Below are 15,545 nucleotides of genomic sequence, written 5' to 3' on the forward strand. Positions count from 1 at the left end.
TTACCAGAAAAGGTCACTGGGTTGTAAGGCTCCTCTAGACAGAGACCACTGGGCCTGAACTGTAAGTCATGACTTGTAACACCAGAGGGCAGCAGAGGGCAATACATTGGTTCCCCTTGCATGCATATTTTGTGACTTTATGAGTTTACACGGCAAAGGATTTGTGTAGAAAGTGTGCACACACATATGAATCAGTTCCACTATGATCGAAGTTATTATTATGAAGATCAATAAGTGATATTGATATTATTTATGGAAACTCTTGTAAGGTACTTTCAATAAAACATGTTTGATATTATTTGTTCAATTACCCTCATACCTGACTGAAGTGTGAACTGATTAATCTCAGGGCCTATTTTACATCTCCTTATATGTTTATAAGTCTTGCATGCAAAGCAGTTAATGCTGTAGACACAGTGGTGTTCATTCACAAAGCATTAGCTGATAAACTGAGCCTGTTTTTTCCACATGGAAAACACTCAGAGGCCAGAAGAAGAACACAGACAGTGTTTTTTTTATGAAGTCATAAACTATCACACCCACCAGAAATTTGTAAGTTTCTGCCAGTTTTCTTGTTACCTTTGAGCAGAGGTGGTCTGCCTGCCCCATAATAGGAGCTAGAGTTTAATTGCTAAAATATTTAGTTGTACCACCCAAATCATTCAGGTTTTTATGTGTGATTACTCTGAGGTTTTGTGGACAGGTGGTTATGTGCTGAAGGAGCTCTGTGATTTAAAGAACTGCCTGCATTAGGTTTCAGTGATGGGACCGGATGGATCCTCACCAGTATGGCAGCCCGGTTATTGTGTGACTGCAGCAGTAGCTCTTTATCAGTGGATGCTGGTAATGCTACTTCTATCACTCATTCCTCCAAAGCCACAGGTGGAGATGAAATCAGACAGCTCTCATGGAGTGCTGCTGTTCTCCACATGAATCACACAGCTCAACTCTGTCACGTCCCCAGAGGATAGCCTAGTAGATGTCAATTCAAGTTTTCTAAGTTTTTTTTTTTTTTCAAGTTTTAGAAAATTAGAGATCTCATTTTTTTTACTTTTTGGCTGCTAACTGCTAGAAATATGTTGTCACACACACACAAAAACACTTAAGATAAATGGCTTCACGTCACAAAAATAATGCAGGTCAGCTTCCACACTTACACTAGCTGATCCAAAACCTGGAAGATAGAAAATATTACAATTCAGCTCTCTCTTTCATTTATTCTCCCTCTCTCTCTCTCTCTCTTTCTCTTTATCTCTCTCTCTCTCCCTGCCCCTCTCTTGTTCTTATTAAGAACATTAAGTACTCTGCTCCTTAGCAACCACCCTGACAGAAGTAGGCCAGTCACTGGACTCTCATAAGGGGTTGTGATATACGTCCACACAGCTTGTTGCAAAGTGCTTTTACATATTACCCAGAATCATCAATGCAGTTGGGTTTTTACGCAGAAAATGTAAAGTTAAAATAATCCCTCAGATATGAAAGCAGAAATGAGAAGGTGCGTCCAGCAGACATAGGCAAGATTTAATTTACTAATGCCAGTGGGGAGGAAGACAGATGTGAAACTGTCAGACATCATAGTTATGAAAACCTTAATGTGCTCTAATTCAGTGTGCCCCTTTGTTTTTTTTCTCTTTCTTTTGAAAGTAGTTGTGTACTCAGGTTTTGGGCACTAGTCAGATGATAGTGTTCCCTCAGGCATGTTAAAGTTTCCAGCTCCTTCAGTAATGCCCATGATCATCACAGCAGAGGACCTGCTGTTTTTTCCCTAAAACCCACAGAGCAGCATGTTTTACTGGTAACGGCTGGACGGATTCCAAGGGGGGCCGTGAGCCACTTAATCTCTGTGTTTTTTCACTCGCCTGTTCATTTGGGCACAAAAGAAGGCAGAGAGAAGCTGAGAGGTGTTTGTACCCTTTCTGCAGATGCAGCCCCATTTTCCGCCCTGACGGGCATTGTGTAATCGCCGGTAGAAAGACGAATGTCTGTTTACAACAAGAGGAGGAACCGGGCCCTCCTTTTGTGAAGGCGACAGCCTGGCCCCGAGTCTCGCTTCAGCAAAGAGCGCTGCGAGCTGAATCGCGTAACCAGGAGTGACCGGGGAGGTTGGCGGGAGCACTCTCCAAGCGAAACCCCCTCACCGGTTCTGTGCGGCTGAAATTCCTCGCGTTCGCCCCACACACAATGGGATCTTTGTTGCCCCAGGTTCCTCCACCGCCCCCCTCGATGCCCCTCCGCTGCCTGTTATTTAACAGAGCTGCTCCCACAATGCACTGGGGGGCGTCACACGTTAAGAGCTTCCTCCGTGTGGTACGTGAGACACAGCACTGAAGCTGAAGAATATCGATTCATCTGAGTTTAAATTCTCTCAGGTGCAGAGCAGTGGTCTTTCAGAGTGGCAGTGGGACTCTTTGTTTTGTTAGTGGACTATTGGTAGAGGCATTGTGGAGTTGTTAAGGTTTGGAAGGTATACCTGTGGAGCCAAAGACAAATTTCCACATTTGTGGACAATAAAGTCATATTATTATAAAAACTGATGCTTTGCATGGGCTGCTGTCAGGGCTGTTGTTGTCTGGGTGGAACAGTATTATCACATAAAATAGCTAAACACCTTGATTCTCCTGGAGATCTTCCACCCAGTTTGTTGTCCATACCTGTCCTACTTGTTTTTAGAGGAGGGGGCAACTGCTGATACTCATTCAGTCGCTTCTATAAAAGAACTAGTGTGCATTTACTGTATTCAGGCATTCTGATCAAAAATCTCCCCTAACAAGGGCATGACCGATATTCATAACCAACACTCGACACTCAGCCTAGCTGATTTAACTACATTTCCTTTATTGTATAAAGGAGCCTGGACTGCAGGTCCAAGGTTAAAGCTATGTCTCCCCCCCCCCCCAACCCTAACCCTAACCCTAACCCCCCCCCCCAGTAGGGGGGTAACAGCCTCACAGGAGCCTGGACTGCAGGAACGTGGTGCATCTTCAGGGACTGAACAGAGTAGATGTGAAACTAGATGAGCATATGACTTCCAAGGTGATAGACACTGGCAAATGCAACATCTTTTCACATCGCTTGTCGTTTTTGGGCAAAATGCACAGAACTGTGTGTAGTGTGGGCGGCCTTCGGGCTTTGTTTCGGCACCGGACACCAAAAATAGAGTCGGGGACAGGGGACTGCCAACAGAGAGCATTTATTCCCTGTTGCTACAGGCTAACTGTGGATTGTACAGGTTGCCGAAAATGGAAAATTATCCATGGTTTTTAAGTGGCTAATGCAATGGCTAATTTCTTTTGGACAAAAGAAAATAGAGCTATTTTTATGATGCCTGTGGAGACCTGCTCTCTTAAAACACAAGGCACTGTCTCCTGAAATATCACAATGTTACACACTTTAAATAGATGCCCCCTTCTAACCCTCAATGGTCCACTACCGACTGAACTCACACCCCTGAGACCAGGATAAGAAGTCCCATAGTTTGTGTGCTCCTCCACCCCCCATTCCTTTATTGGCATCTCCCTGTGGGGGGCAGAGGGGCATGGAAATAACTAAACTGCACCAAACTGGTGCGAGCTAGAACACTAGCTTAGAACACCACAGGTGTAATTAATCCAGGAGTTAACTTTGTCAAAAATGAAGCAATGTTAAATGTGATACTAAATTACTACCAGGCTACACATAAAGTGCTTGAGGTTAGATTAGAGTTAAGAAATTGCAGTAGTTTGATTTGAGCACAGTTTGAAGCAAAAACAGCAGAACTTTATTTCAATATTAATGAAACTGTGTTCCTCTCTGAGTGACCCTGTTTGATACCTCATACAGTGCTTCACCACAGGACATGTGTGTGCAAGCATTCAGCAGGAGAGAAGCACTGGCTGCATTGATGAGTGCCAAACTTGTGGCAACTAATGTAAAAAAAAATATGTATTTTTGTACAATAAAAGGAGCACTGTTATTTTAGCTGGTTAAAAACAAAGCTGCATTAATGAAAAATTCAGTCGTGCTTTTTCAATGACAAGATCCACACCATTGTCTGTTAGAAATTAGAATAAAATTTGAAGTGTTCCAGCAGATTGTCTTCACCTGTGAAACTGTGTTATTCTGTGGCCACCCTTTATACCTTCATTTTACAGCTCACCAGATGTGTACAAGTTCATTAGAAAGGTTTACCAGTCGGTGCCGCTATTTTCAATACGGCTTTCCTGTTAGGAGGGAAAGAATGACAAATTACTCATATTTCCTCCTTTTTACATCTGACATATCACTCCAGGAGAAAAAGGTCAGGGAGGCATGCTTAGATACCGGCTCTAGGCAGTTTATAGGTAGTTCTCATTCAGGAGCAGCCTGGGAAAGTGAAACAGCCATGTCAGCTTTTTGTGACTGAACAAATAGTCATCGTCAGTGCAGTAAGCGTTGACCGCACGACCTGAAATGAATTGCGTCTAACGGAGGCCACGGCTGCCCGCTCGGGCTATATCTCGCGTGACGTCAGCAAACTGCAAAAAGTTCACGGGAGCGAGAAAAGAGACGTGAGCTGCGCGCATCCCCTCCCCTCTCCACCGAGGTTTAAAACGCTCGTCCCCGACAACTTCTCATTACAAATTCAAGGTGCGGCTTTGCGTGGCAGGTGGAGCAGAGATCCGCTCGAAAACTTTGAAGAGTTAAAACATCGGAGCGAGCGCTTTTTCTTTAGCGAATCGTGAGGATAGGGGTCTGTTACTCTCCCATCGCTTCGAGAAAATTTAGAGATTACAACAGTTAAGAAAGTCAACTTCTTTCTCGTCAACAGGTGTAGAGAGCATAAAAGACCCTTTGTGAAGACTGGTGCAGCCACAAAGGATTTTCTGTTCACAGAAAATCACTTTGTGCTCTTTAATATACATTTTTAGCTCTATATCGGCGGTCGAGCGCTCACGTTGGTGTTTTTTCCTACTGAATTAGTTTTAAATATGGCCAACTCTGGGATCCAGCTTTTAGGCTTTGCTCTGTCGCTTATTGGCGTCATTGGACTGATTATCGGCACTATCCTCCCGCAGTGGAAGATGTCGGCTTACATAGGAGACAACATCATCACCGCAGTGGCGATGTACCAAGGTCTTTGGATGTCCTGCGCTTTTCAGAGCACCGGACAGATGCAGTGCAAAGTCTACGACTCCATTCTGCAGCTTGATAGTAAGTAGCAGGTTAAGAACAAGTAAGAGCCAATATAGTAACGCCGTTTAAGTATTATTTGTGATACCATTTACTGAATTTGTATGCGCAATTATCCAGCGTCGTTTGCCAGCGAAACGCCGAGGTGCCTGAACTTTCGAACGAATTTACCTCCAGTGTTGTACGTGTATTGGCAAACATACGCCTGTAGATCATTGCTAAGGGAGAGTGAGTGATTTGTTACTGGAGTTTACCTTATCCTTAGCAAAAGGTGAACCTCCCCCAGCGCGCAGTGCGCCCTGGTGACCAACGTAAAACCTGAAGGTGTTTTAAAGTAAGTAATTGGCTACAAGGGATTGATGGATACATGTTTCATAGTGATCTCCAATGTTTCAGAACAGGAGTGCGTAAGCACCAGTGTATGCATCTGTGCATTCTCTGGTGTTTGGGCTTGGGTATCTCTAGCGCCGCCCATACCTGTTGAAGCGGAGATATCTGACGAGAAGGGCGGATTAAGATGTCGCCTGGGGGTTTCGGCGCCTTAATCACCCTCCTCTCTGGTTCTCTTTACTAAAAGCAACCGTTTATTACCAAACAGTTGGTTTATTGTTCCGAGCAATTTGCATATCTCGGGCAGAGAGGCGATTGACCGGGAGCGTAGGTTTCATCTGGATACTGCTGCGTTACAGTGTAGTTCGATATTACCTTCTCTCAACACTGAGGGGAACCTATCTCGCTCAGCCTACGCCCAAAGTACTGTGTCTCATAAGGATCTTTAAAGTCTTTTTTGCATATACATTGCTGTTCCTTTCAGAAACGTAACCATGATTTTTAGTAAATATCCACCTGTGTAAATCCATAACAAAAGTATGAGTAGTTGAAAACAAATTGAATGGCAGCATCTAGCTGGTCCCATGAATCACACACCCAATTAAACCCTAACCTGGGTTTGGAACGCTTGGCTTGTCCAATAACACTCTTTCCCTCACATAAATTTTCTCCTCCAACAGCCACAGGTGTCTACTTTCAGTCAAACCTTCACATTTAAATCTGGTAAGCTGGCTGACCTGAGGTGGATTACAGTAGACTTTTCAATTGTTAACAATACTGTATGCAAAAATGGTCACATCTATGTATCAGGTTTGCTGTCTGATTGACAGCTTGTGGTCTAAACTTAACATATTATCCTCATGTGACACAGTAGCTATGGCATTTCTCCTGGGTGTTTGTTTTCTCAGTTTAAACGGCAGCCTTTGTGTCAGTAAATGTATTGGGGCCCCACATCAACAGCAATATATTGGGTAACACTGAGTTATTAGCGTAGAAAACGCTGTCAGGTTGTAAGATGTAGAGCTGTCGGCTTTTTGTGTTTCTGTGTGAGTGTGGAAAAACATCTGAGGTAATGTCCCATGAAGCCTTTCTTCCCCTGCTGATTTGTGCAGCATTGGATGCACTTTGGTTCCACTGTTGCCACGGTAATGATTAGCCTGGCTGCCATTGGGCCGGTCTGTGCTGAGTCACGCCTCCTTAGAGAACTGAGGCAGGGTAGACCTCAGGTTTCCCGGGTGAGTTCTCCAGGGACTGAGAGCGGTGTTTAGCAAGCACATCTGTGGTATTTAGGGTCAGGTGTGTGCGTGCTGAGCGGAAGGCACTAACAGAAATCTGTTGTCCTTTTGCTCAGTCAGCGAAATCCTTCCTTATAGCAGGGAGCAGTGTTTCAGTAGAGCCAGTCCGAGATGCTGTGGTCCTCACACTGCCAGGACTGAAATGTGTTGTGGGAGGAGTCTGTTCCTTTTATGACATCACTCAGCTCAGGAATTTGAGTCTTTCCAGAGCACAGACCTGTTCCCTTTGGGGGGAGATCAGATATTTTATCTAGTTACATATTTTCTGAAGCAATTCGGGTGAGACATGTTACTCAGCGGTATAACAGTATTACCCCACCTGAGAACTGAAAATGCAACCTTTTGGTTTTGTTTCAAGCTCTATTTCACACCAGTGCCATTTTAACCAAAACCAGACTCCTTGTACAGTACAATAAGGGTTCTGTTCCCCACTGCCAGTGCCAGGTTCTCCTGAGATTGAGGTTGTATCAGGCACCTATGAATATTCATGACTTGACTGATCCTTGCTCTAATCACTATAGGTATGTGTAGATTCTTGATTTAATGGACAGTCATTCAGTCTGAGAGTCATGCATACTGAGTCTGGCTGCTCATTTCTATTCATGAGTACTGGGTTACTGACCTGGGGGTTGCAGGCTTGACTCCCAGATGATCGTCTCTCGTTTTGCCCTTTGGCAAGGAGCCGAGTTGCGTCCAAGGCAGAATATGCATAAGATACATTTGTAATTGCTTAGGGAAGAATGTAGCCCACCCTGTAAGAGGGCACCTGCTAAATGAACAGGTGATGAGAGGGGGCAGGGAAGGACAGGGAATTCAGGGAAGGGGCTGTGTTTCTGATGTGGGGTCCTGCGCTGTGACAGCATGTTAACGGTCCTCTGATGTGGGGTTCCTGCGCTGTGACAGCATGTTAACGGTCCTCTGATGTGGGGTCCTGCGCTGTGAGGCACTTCAGTAAACAGGCCAGTGGTCTCTAGCTTGAATTGCTTATCAGTGTTTGACTTGTGTATCAGTGGCCCTGATAAGCAGTCATTATTATGTAGGACTTAATCTCTGTGTAAATATTACTCACACAAGTGGAAACTGATAAAGAGAGCCGAGCAGTTGCATTTAAAAAGCTCTCAAGATCCTTCTCAAAGTAAATGTCGTTATTTTTCCATAAAATATCCATTCTGAAGTAAACATTTTTTTATTATTTTAAGCTGTTAGTTCAGAGACAATAAGCACTTACATCAAAGCAATCGATTTCCCTAGGTTTGCGTTTATAAAAAATATTGAGGAGGCTCCACTCTACTGCATTGGTAAATGAGAGCAGTGTAAGGTGTGTGCAGTGTTAGTGTGTGAGGACCTGTGGGGCCGAGGTGAAGGCCGAGTGCAGAGTTTGGAGTCGCACAGTGTGGAGGGGGAGCATTTCGGTAATGAGCGCGGCTCAGAGGGCTGTAAGTCACCCGGGCGTCGGGGCCAGCGGTTGCCCAGCTGTACCGCTGAGCCTTTGTGCCGGCTGACGGATGGGCGTCCGAAATGCCAGTCCGCTTTGTGCCCACCGGTGAGGCATGGCGGACATTGCCGTGGCAACTGCAGCGGGCTGGGGTGCATGTGCACGTCCCACCCCCAGGTTTAAGACACAGTGAGGGGCAGGGCCCTGTTACGCCCACCCAAGCACAACGCCCCCCTGGCGCCACGTGTTTCCAGCTCAAACCTGTTCCTAACCGTGGAATTGGGGGTGTGGGGGGAGATGGGGAAGGGGGGGCGATACACTTAAATTTTGGAAAACTTCCGGTTCAAACCAGTTTGAACCGTCCCCCACCCGACAGGTGGGAGATGGAATCCGTGCGGGAAAGAACGCTGGAGTGATGGAGAGAGAGTGACGGGGGGGGGGGGGGGGGCTTGGGAACAGACTCATTTGCATGTGCCGTTAAAGAGCTTTTTGTGTTTGAACGGGAGAGGAGTCATTCTTCCCGGTCCTGCTCCACCTCCTGCCGCTCCTCCTCCTCTCCTGTGCAGTTGGAGCTTTGTTTGTGAGCGCAGGGATATACTGGCACAGACTGGTTCCTCAGTCCCCTGTTCAGAGATTCTCAGGATGTCCGCTTCACGGGTGAGGGGGTGGGGGGTGGGGGAGGGGAGGGGAGGGGAGGGAGTGACCAATCGGATTCACAGCTCTGTACTTTCACTGACTCCTTTCACAAAAGAACAGATGGATCTGCACTCGTCTTGCAGGACAGACAGAATGAAATATTCTGCTGTGTTTAACCAAAGGCCTTTCATGACTGCTAGGCGGACACTGCCGTTCCCTGAAGAAGGTTCTCATGTGTCTGTAAATGAGGTTATCAGTTTGCCTTCTCGGGCTCGGTTCATCCACTGCCATGAGGGATGGAGCTTTACCATCTGCCTGCCTCGTTACCCGCTCACCACACCACATTTCCCACATTTGTAGGTATTGGGGTGATGAGATGGTGCCCCAAGTCCTGCCCATCTTACTGCATGAGTAACTGCTCTGTGTGTTTCGGGAGGGGTTGTACATCCCCCCCCCTTTCTGCCATAACTTTTGGAATCACAGATGAAGCATTCCACTCTGCTCTCCTACAGGAAGGGCATTGAGTGTAGTGATATCCTCCCATACACACGCATGCCTATCACCACCTTTTCACACTACAATTCCCACAATTCATCAGGAGAGCAAAAGCCAAATGGGGGCTAGGTACATCTCCCGGACATTTTCTGACTCCAGAGTGCCCAGCAGGGTGACAAGGCTGATGACAGAACAGAATCGGCTGTATTTCCCTTCTACAGACTCCTCATCATCATCAGGGAGTGACACAGCTCAGACTCAAACCAGGTCTGAACCTGTGTGTGTGACTCTCTGGTCTGTGTTCAGTTCTCTGTGTTTGTCAGGAGTGAGGAACTGGCAAACTGCAACTGAGAAACTCAGCAGCACACATCGATACATCACGGAGGTAGTGATTCATCACTGTGGAAGACCATGAGGAAAAACCCTTTCCAATGAATGATCTCTCCATTTCTCTCCCTTCTCCCTCCCTACCCCCCCCCTCAGGTGCCCTGCAGGCGACACGGGCGCTGATGATCGTGGGCATCATCGTGTCGATAGCGGGGCTGGGCGTGGCCTGCATGGGCATGAAGTGCACCAACTGCGGGGGGGACGACAAAGTGCGCAAGGCCCGCGTGGCCATGACCGGGGGCATCGTGCTGCTGGTGGGAGGTGAGCGGGGGGGGTCGGGGGGGGGCGATGTGTGTGTGTTTTTGTGGGGGGGGCAGCAGACGCAGGCGTCCAGGGCAGGGGCATCGTCCTACTGGGGGGAGGTATGTGGGGGGGTGTGAGTGCAGGAGCAGGGCACGGGGGCTGGGGGCGGAGGGTCAGGCTTTCATTTCTCTGTGGCAGTCTTTTGGACTGGAGAGTGTTCCCTCTTTCACAATGCAACGCTACAATGCAAAGAGGACGGCAGCGATGGAGGAGTTCTGTACTGAACTCGGCCAGGGGGCCGGCTGGGAGTAATGTGGAGGAGGAATTTCTGCTGTGTGATCACTGAAATTATCACTAAGAGGTTACAAGCAGCTTCTGGGAAGAAAAGTACACATCATAGTGATGAATTAGGTGTGTCTTCAGCCATTTTACAGGAAAACTCTGTTTCTCGCACTGTATAGTCACTCCTCCATGTTTTTTGCGGCTTCTCAGCTCTTTGTGCAATAGTGGCATGCTCCTGGTTCGCCCACAACGTCATCCGAGCGTTCTACAACCCCTTCACCCCGGTCAACACCAAGTAAGTCTCCCCTCAGCTTCTCCTTCTTCACCCCACCTCCCAAATATCCACTCTCTCCCACGCACACACATGTACGCACACATACACACGCACACGACCACAGCTCTGAGACAGCCTCCTGGAGCATTCCCTCTGAGACATTTCTCTCTGGAACTTTCTCTCTCTCTCTCCCTGCAGGTTTGAGTTTGGGGCGGCCATCTTCATCGCCTGGGCTGGCTCATTCCTAGACGTACTCGGGGGCGCCATGCTCGCCGCCTCCTGCCCCAGGAGCAAACAGGTGTCCAAATACCCCCCCATGGCCTCTGCCCGACCTCCCAGCAGCACCAAGGAGTATGTGTGATCGCCCCCTGGTGGCTGTCCTCCCCCCTCATTGGTACACTGAAGAAAGCTCTGCCTCCACACTGGGTCAATGGCGATGACTTTGCTTTTTATTTTTGGTATACTGAAAGTTTTATTTTTTGGATCCAGTGTATGCCGTCTGTTACTCCTCCATGAAATCATATTTTTTACATTTTTTATTATATTTTTATGCCCACGGGCTTTGATTGCATTTTGGGGCATACCGTCAGACATACCCATGTGAAAATGCATATTGTCCCTCTCTTTCCTCCCTTCCCTCCTCTCCATTTCTCCGTCACTCCCTCTCTTCCCGCCTCCTCCCTCCCCCTCCTGCTGCCCCTACTCCCTCACTCCTTCTCTCCAGCCCTGTCCTCAGTACTGTCTCTCCCAAGCCTCTCCCAGCAGGGCCTATCTGCACACACATTACATTGTCCAGGAGTAATGAAAGATTCACTGTGCGTTGTGTGTGTGTGTGTGTGTGTGTGTGTGTGTGTGGGTGTGTGCGCAGTTCACCTCACGGTTCGGGAGGGCAGAAATTATTACCTTCCTGGAGGAGTCAACCGCTTTGATTTCGGGTCTGAAGCATTGGATCAAAGCCGAGGAGGGCAGTAAAGTCCGGCTTTCAGCCCCATTCTCAGGGCCTCCTCCGAGCCCTCGGACAAAGGGAGAGTGATTTACACTCCGCTGTCGCTATGGTGACGGTGCACTCCCGACTCTGCTGTGCGAAACAGTGGGGTGCAGCGTGGACACAGGCGTGACCGATGTGCTGCGTTTTACTGTACACAGGCGCCTCTGATGCAGTGTTCCTGTGTGGTACTCTGTGCCAACACAGGCGCCTCTGATGCAGTGTTCCTGTGTGGTACTCTGTCCCAACACAGGCGCCTCTGATGCAGTGTCCCTGTGTGGTACTCTGTCCCAACACAGGCGCCTCTGATGCAGTGTTCCTGTGTGGTACTCTGTCCCTACAGCACACAGAGTAGCTCATTGTTCTGTTTCTTTTTTCCACAAAATGCAAAACGCATTGGAACATTTCATTAGATGGGAAGAATGCTTTCCACACTTTTTCATGATCATTGTGAACAGTTACTTTTTTAAACTGTAGAGCCCCCCCCACCCATTTTGCTTTTACTGTGAAATTGTCTTTTTTTATATTTGTGATGTGTAATCTACCAGTCATTTTCAGCACCGTCCTGTCCAGGGCCTGACTACAACACCCATAACTGATCTGGGTACCGCCCTATATCACATGGTGAAGTAGCCAGAATGCGTTGTGGTCCCAGGTTCAGTGTTGGCATGGAGATGATCTGTCCCTTCCTTTAGCCTCTAGCCACATTGCCCACTTAGTGGCCTTTTTGCCTGGACACTCTTGTACCTTTGTATCACGTGTTTGGAAACTCCTCCCAGGTGTCTGTGGGTTGTAATGATCCTGGTGTGCGGTTACTTTCTGCCCCTTTCAACAATTTTTTTTTTTTTTTACGGTCATGGCTGGAGAGTTCAGGTGGAGGAGTTTGTGTGCATTTAAATTAACTCCTTTCCCATGTCAACATAGAGCTATTTTATAGCTGTATTTTATTTGTGAAAATGTTAATAAAAAAATTGAAAGGCCAATTTTTTTCCGTGACATTTTTTCTTTGTGCAGCGTTTATCAATATTAAATTTGTGACTTGAATGTCAGAATAACGTGACTGGGGATGTGGTTCAAATATCCACAGAAGCCAGTGAAAATGTACGCAATTTTAATCCAGTCCGTACCTGAACTGTTCAGATACAGCAAATCGGTCACCACAGGAGGCAAACGCAAATGCGAGGCCTGGAAAGGCCATGTTGATTTGTGTGATTTTACTACCACCTGCTGGCACATTGCAGAACTATGCAGGTGACCAAAAGTGCAAAGCTTGAAGACGCGAGTGAATCGAAAACATTAATTAACCATCATAATTCTGTCACTATGATGAAAATATGTGCTCCAACAATTTCCACATTTTTGTAAGTACATGCTGTGTTACTCCTGAGGTACAGATAACGCAGTTCCATTTTTCACTAAAGGTTCATCTTTCTATCCTACATTACGGAGCAGCTCAGGGTTGTCAATTTAACAGTTTTGTCACCAGATAGACACGTTTACAACACGCAGATGACAGTTAAGCCATACATAAATTGCATTTTTACATAACAAAAACAAACATGCAGTATGTCCGTAACAAGAGTGCCCAGAAATGCAGGAAACATGCAGAAAATGACCCCTCTACATGCCCCCAGTCCTACTCATCAAAACTGTCTACAAAAGGTGACTTTTGCAGGGCCACCTGGCAATTTTCTGCTCTGAACGAGGATTGGCAACACATTCAACAACAGTACCTTCATACAAAATCTTATGAAATATTTCAAACAAACATATATTAGTGATACTAATAAATATAACCCCCACCCGTCCGACACACCTGCAAGCACGTGACTAGCATACAGGAAAGTTGAGTTACACCTCGTGTTACACGCCTGATACGCACAAAACAGTCAAATGCTTCAGTACTGTGATATGTTTTACATAAGTTCCAATGTCGTCTGTTTAAAAAAAATAATTCTCGCTCGGTCATAGTAATATAAACAAACAGCAATATCTCAAAACGTTTTAGAAAACCTTGCGGTCCCCTGCTGATCTAACGAGCATCTGATCCATTCAAAGCCGCAAAATGCTGCGCCGGTGATTCAGACAGTTTCAATATCGACAGAGAGTCAGAGTGCAAATTTTGCCGTCACTATGTCAATTGCAGTTTTAGCGGTTTTGACACCCGCCTCCCCCACGCTGTCTCTGTCCAGTTCACTGACTGACTGTTTTACTGGTTACATTTTGCATCATCCTGGTCGTTAAAATCATGAGATTAAAAAAACCCATACAGCCCAGAAAGGTGCAATGTCGCTGCAACGCCACAGTGCACCATTCCTCACCGGCTATAATGAGCGTGTGCAGTGAGCCCTTAAGTGGTTTACAATAATCATACAGGTATATATCATAAGATAAAGAGTGATCCCTCCCTCAACTTCCATCGGCCTAAAGGAGGTCCGTAATCTAACCCCTGCGTTTCCCACTTCCGAAGCAGAACAGTAGCTAAGATACAACAAATGCGCGTGCAGTGACAGACTCCGGCTACGTCACAGTCTCCTTCTTCCAACGTTGCCGTGAATTGTCGCAACATCGCGGTGTTGCTACAGTTCAGGAACGTTGCGGGAAGGTTGCCCGCCGGCTGCGGTGTCAGCGTGTCCAGCTGAGTCTGCCAGAAGCAAAAGGCGGCGCTGATGATGCTGTTTGGCCTGACAGCCTGAGAATGGCCTTTTGACCTTTTAGGCGACGGGTGAGAGGTTGAGGGAGATGGGAAATGGCCCGTTGTTGTTCATGATGTCATCCAAGTCTTCGTCTTCTATCACCACTTTAAAAAAGAAAGAACGGTGAAAGGATTAGTCTGCGTGGACTGCACGCGTTATCATACCAAAATCGTCGACTAACTCCCATTTGTAAGGACTCTGTGCCCTCGGTAGTGTTCACGCAGTCACCAAATAGGCCTAATTGATCGTTCATAAACCAATGAGTTTACAGAGTGGAAGTATAGGCTATAAGAAAACGAGTAGGCTACTACTGGTCCCCTTTTTCTGCCCCGCAAACTACTGTTGTAAAGTCTGTTGTTCTTGGCTTCCTCTCGTTAACAAACTGCGGCACTCACCTCTCTTCGAGCGTCCGATTTGTCCCAGTTTCGGTGCCCGCTGTCCGAGCCTCCTCTGGGGCGAGTCGAAGCTCAGCGGGCTGCGGTTTAGCCCGCTCCCGTTGCCCTGCGGGTGTCCCGGGTCGTAGCGGACAGGAGCGGGCTGGTAGGGGCCAGTTGGAGGGAGAAGATCCGGCATACCCGACATCCCGTACATCTCAGCTTCTGGCCGCGCGTTCTCACGTTGTCGTTCTCCTTCGCCTTCTGTCTTCATCAATGCCTCCTCCCCGCTAGAGCTGTCCGCGTCTGTACTTCCGCAACAGTACAGCATACAGAACCTTGTATTTCAGGAGCTGGTAACAGAACGAATGCGCAACCTATAAACCCACAATTTAAAATATAGGCTACATAAAAAGCGAAGACATTTTTTGAAAATGGAGGACGCCGTGTTTTGTTAATAATTAATAACCCATTACACTGAGGTAACCAGGAAAAAGACACGCATGATCACTTCCCCACTGCCGACTGCGATTCTGTGTTTCAGTGTATCTGTCATACGTAGAAAACGTGAATGTGAGTACAGTAACCCATAAATGAATTTCACAGACACCTAGTACTACCTAGTCAGCTATTTTATCGCATCGTAAGCATTATTTCCGATGGCTATTCTAAGTTTCGACGGCGTAGTGGCTAAGCCACAGCGTCACAGCTTCAGCTCAAGGTGCGTCCACCTTACGCCGTCCGACACCCTCACCTCCTGTTTTTACACAGTATTGTTGCTTGTTTTCCTTTCTATATATTTTTCCCAAGTAATTTTGAGTCTGACCTTTACGATGAACTGTCGTCTTCGATGTAGAAGGCGTCGCGTACCCCTTGCGAATCTGCGATATTGTCGGGTCTATTTTGATACAGCACAAGACTCGCCAGGAAGTCCCGACCTCTTAAAGGAGAAGGAGCGCCTGTCG

At 47.0% G+C, this 15,545-nt stretch overlaps 2 protein-coding genes across 3 annotated transcripts; one reads left to right on the forward strand and one right to left on the reverse strand.

Annotated features, from left to right (window-relative positions):
• The first annotated feature begins 4,612 nt into the window (after positions 1-4,612).
• Positions 4,613-11,189, forward strand: cldn7a (claudin 7a). Its single transcript, XM_036548606.1, has 4 exons — positions 4,613-5,169; positions 9,823-9,987; positions 10,462-10,546; positions 10,724-11,189. The coding sequence occupies exons 1-4, from the start codon at positions 4,947-4,949 to the stop codon at positions 10,884-10,886; spliced, it is 636 nt and encodes a 211-aa protein (XP_036404499.1). The 5' UTR covers positions 4,613-4,946; the 3' UTR covers positions 10,887-11,189.
• Positions 11,190-11,662: 473 nt separating this feature from the next.
• Positions 11,663-15,545, reverse strand: si:dkey-112a7.4. 2 transcript variants are annotated; one of them, XM_036548608.1, is made up of 3 exons: positions 15,407-15,545; positions 14,602-14,886; positions 11,663-14,310 (listed from the first exon to the last, which is right to left on the reverse strand). In XM_036548608.1, exons 2-3 carry the CDS (start codon positions 14,852-14,854, stop codon positions 14,225-14,227), a joined length of 339 nt encoding a protein of 112 aa, XP_036404501.1. In that variant the 5' UTR covers positions 14,855-14,886; positions 15,407-15,545; the 3' UTR covers positions 11,663-14,224. The 2 variants fall into 2 exon arrangements, with proteins under 2 accessions (XP_036404501.1, XP_036404500.1); XM_036548607.1 differs by having other exon boundaries at positions 14,602-14,933; positions 15,407-15,543.

The sequence above is a fragment of the Megalops cyprinoides genome, chromosome 16, assembly GCF_013368585.1.
Source record: "Megalops cyprinoides isolate fMegCyp1 chromosome 16, fMegCyp1.pri, whole genome shotgun sequence".
Classification (NCBI taxonomy): domain Eukaryota; kingdom Metazoa; phylum Chordata; class Actinopteri; order Elopiformes; family Megalopidae; genus Megalops; species Megalops cyprinoides.

Bases quoted from the DNA above. Each gene is read 5' to 3' on its own strand.
- cldn7a (XM_036548606.1), top strand. From the start codon at position 4,947: ATGGCCAACTCTGGGATCCAGCTTTTAGGCTTTGCTCTGTCGCTTATT. The intron at 5,170-9,822 runs GTAAGTAGCAGG...CCCCCCCCTCAG, and splicing joins CTCCATTCTGCAGCTTGATA to GTGCCCTGCAGGCGACACGG. The intron at 10,547-10,723 runs GTAAGTCTCCCC...CTCTCCCTGCAG, and splicing joins TTCACCCCGGTCAACACCAA to GTTTGAGTTTGGGGCGGCCA.
- si:dkey-112a7.4 (XM_036548607.1), bottom strand. From the start codon at position 14,911: ATGCTGTACTGTTGCGGAAGTACAGACGCGGACAGCTCTAGCGGGGAG. The intron at 14,311-14,601 runs GTGAGTGCCGCA...TCTTTTTTAAAG, and splicing joins AATCGGACGCTCGAAGAGAG to TGGTGATAGAAGACGAAGAC.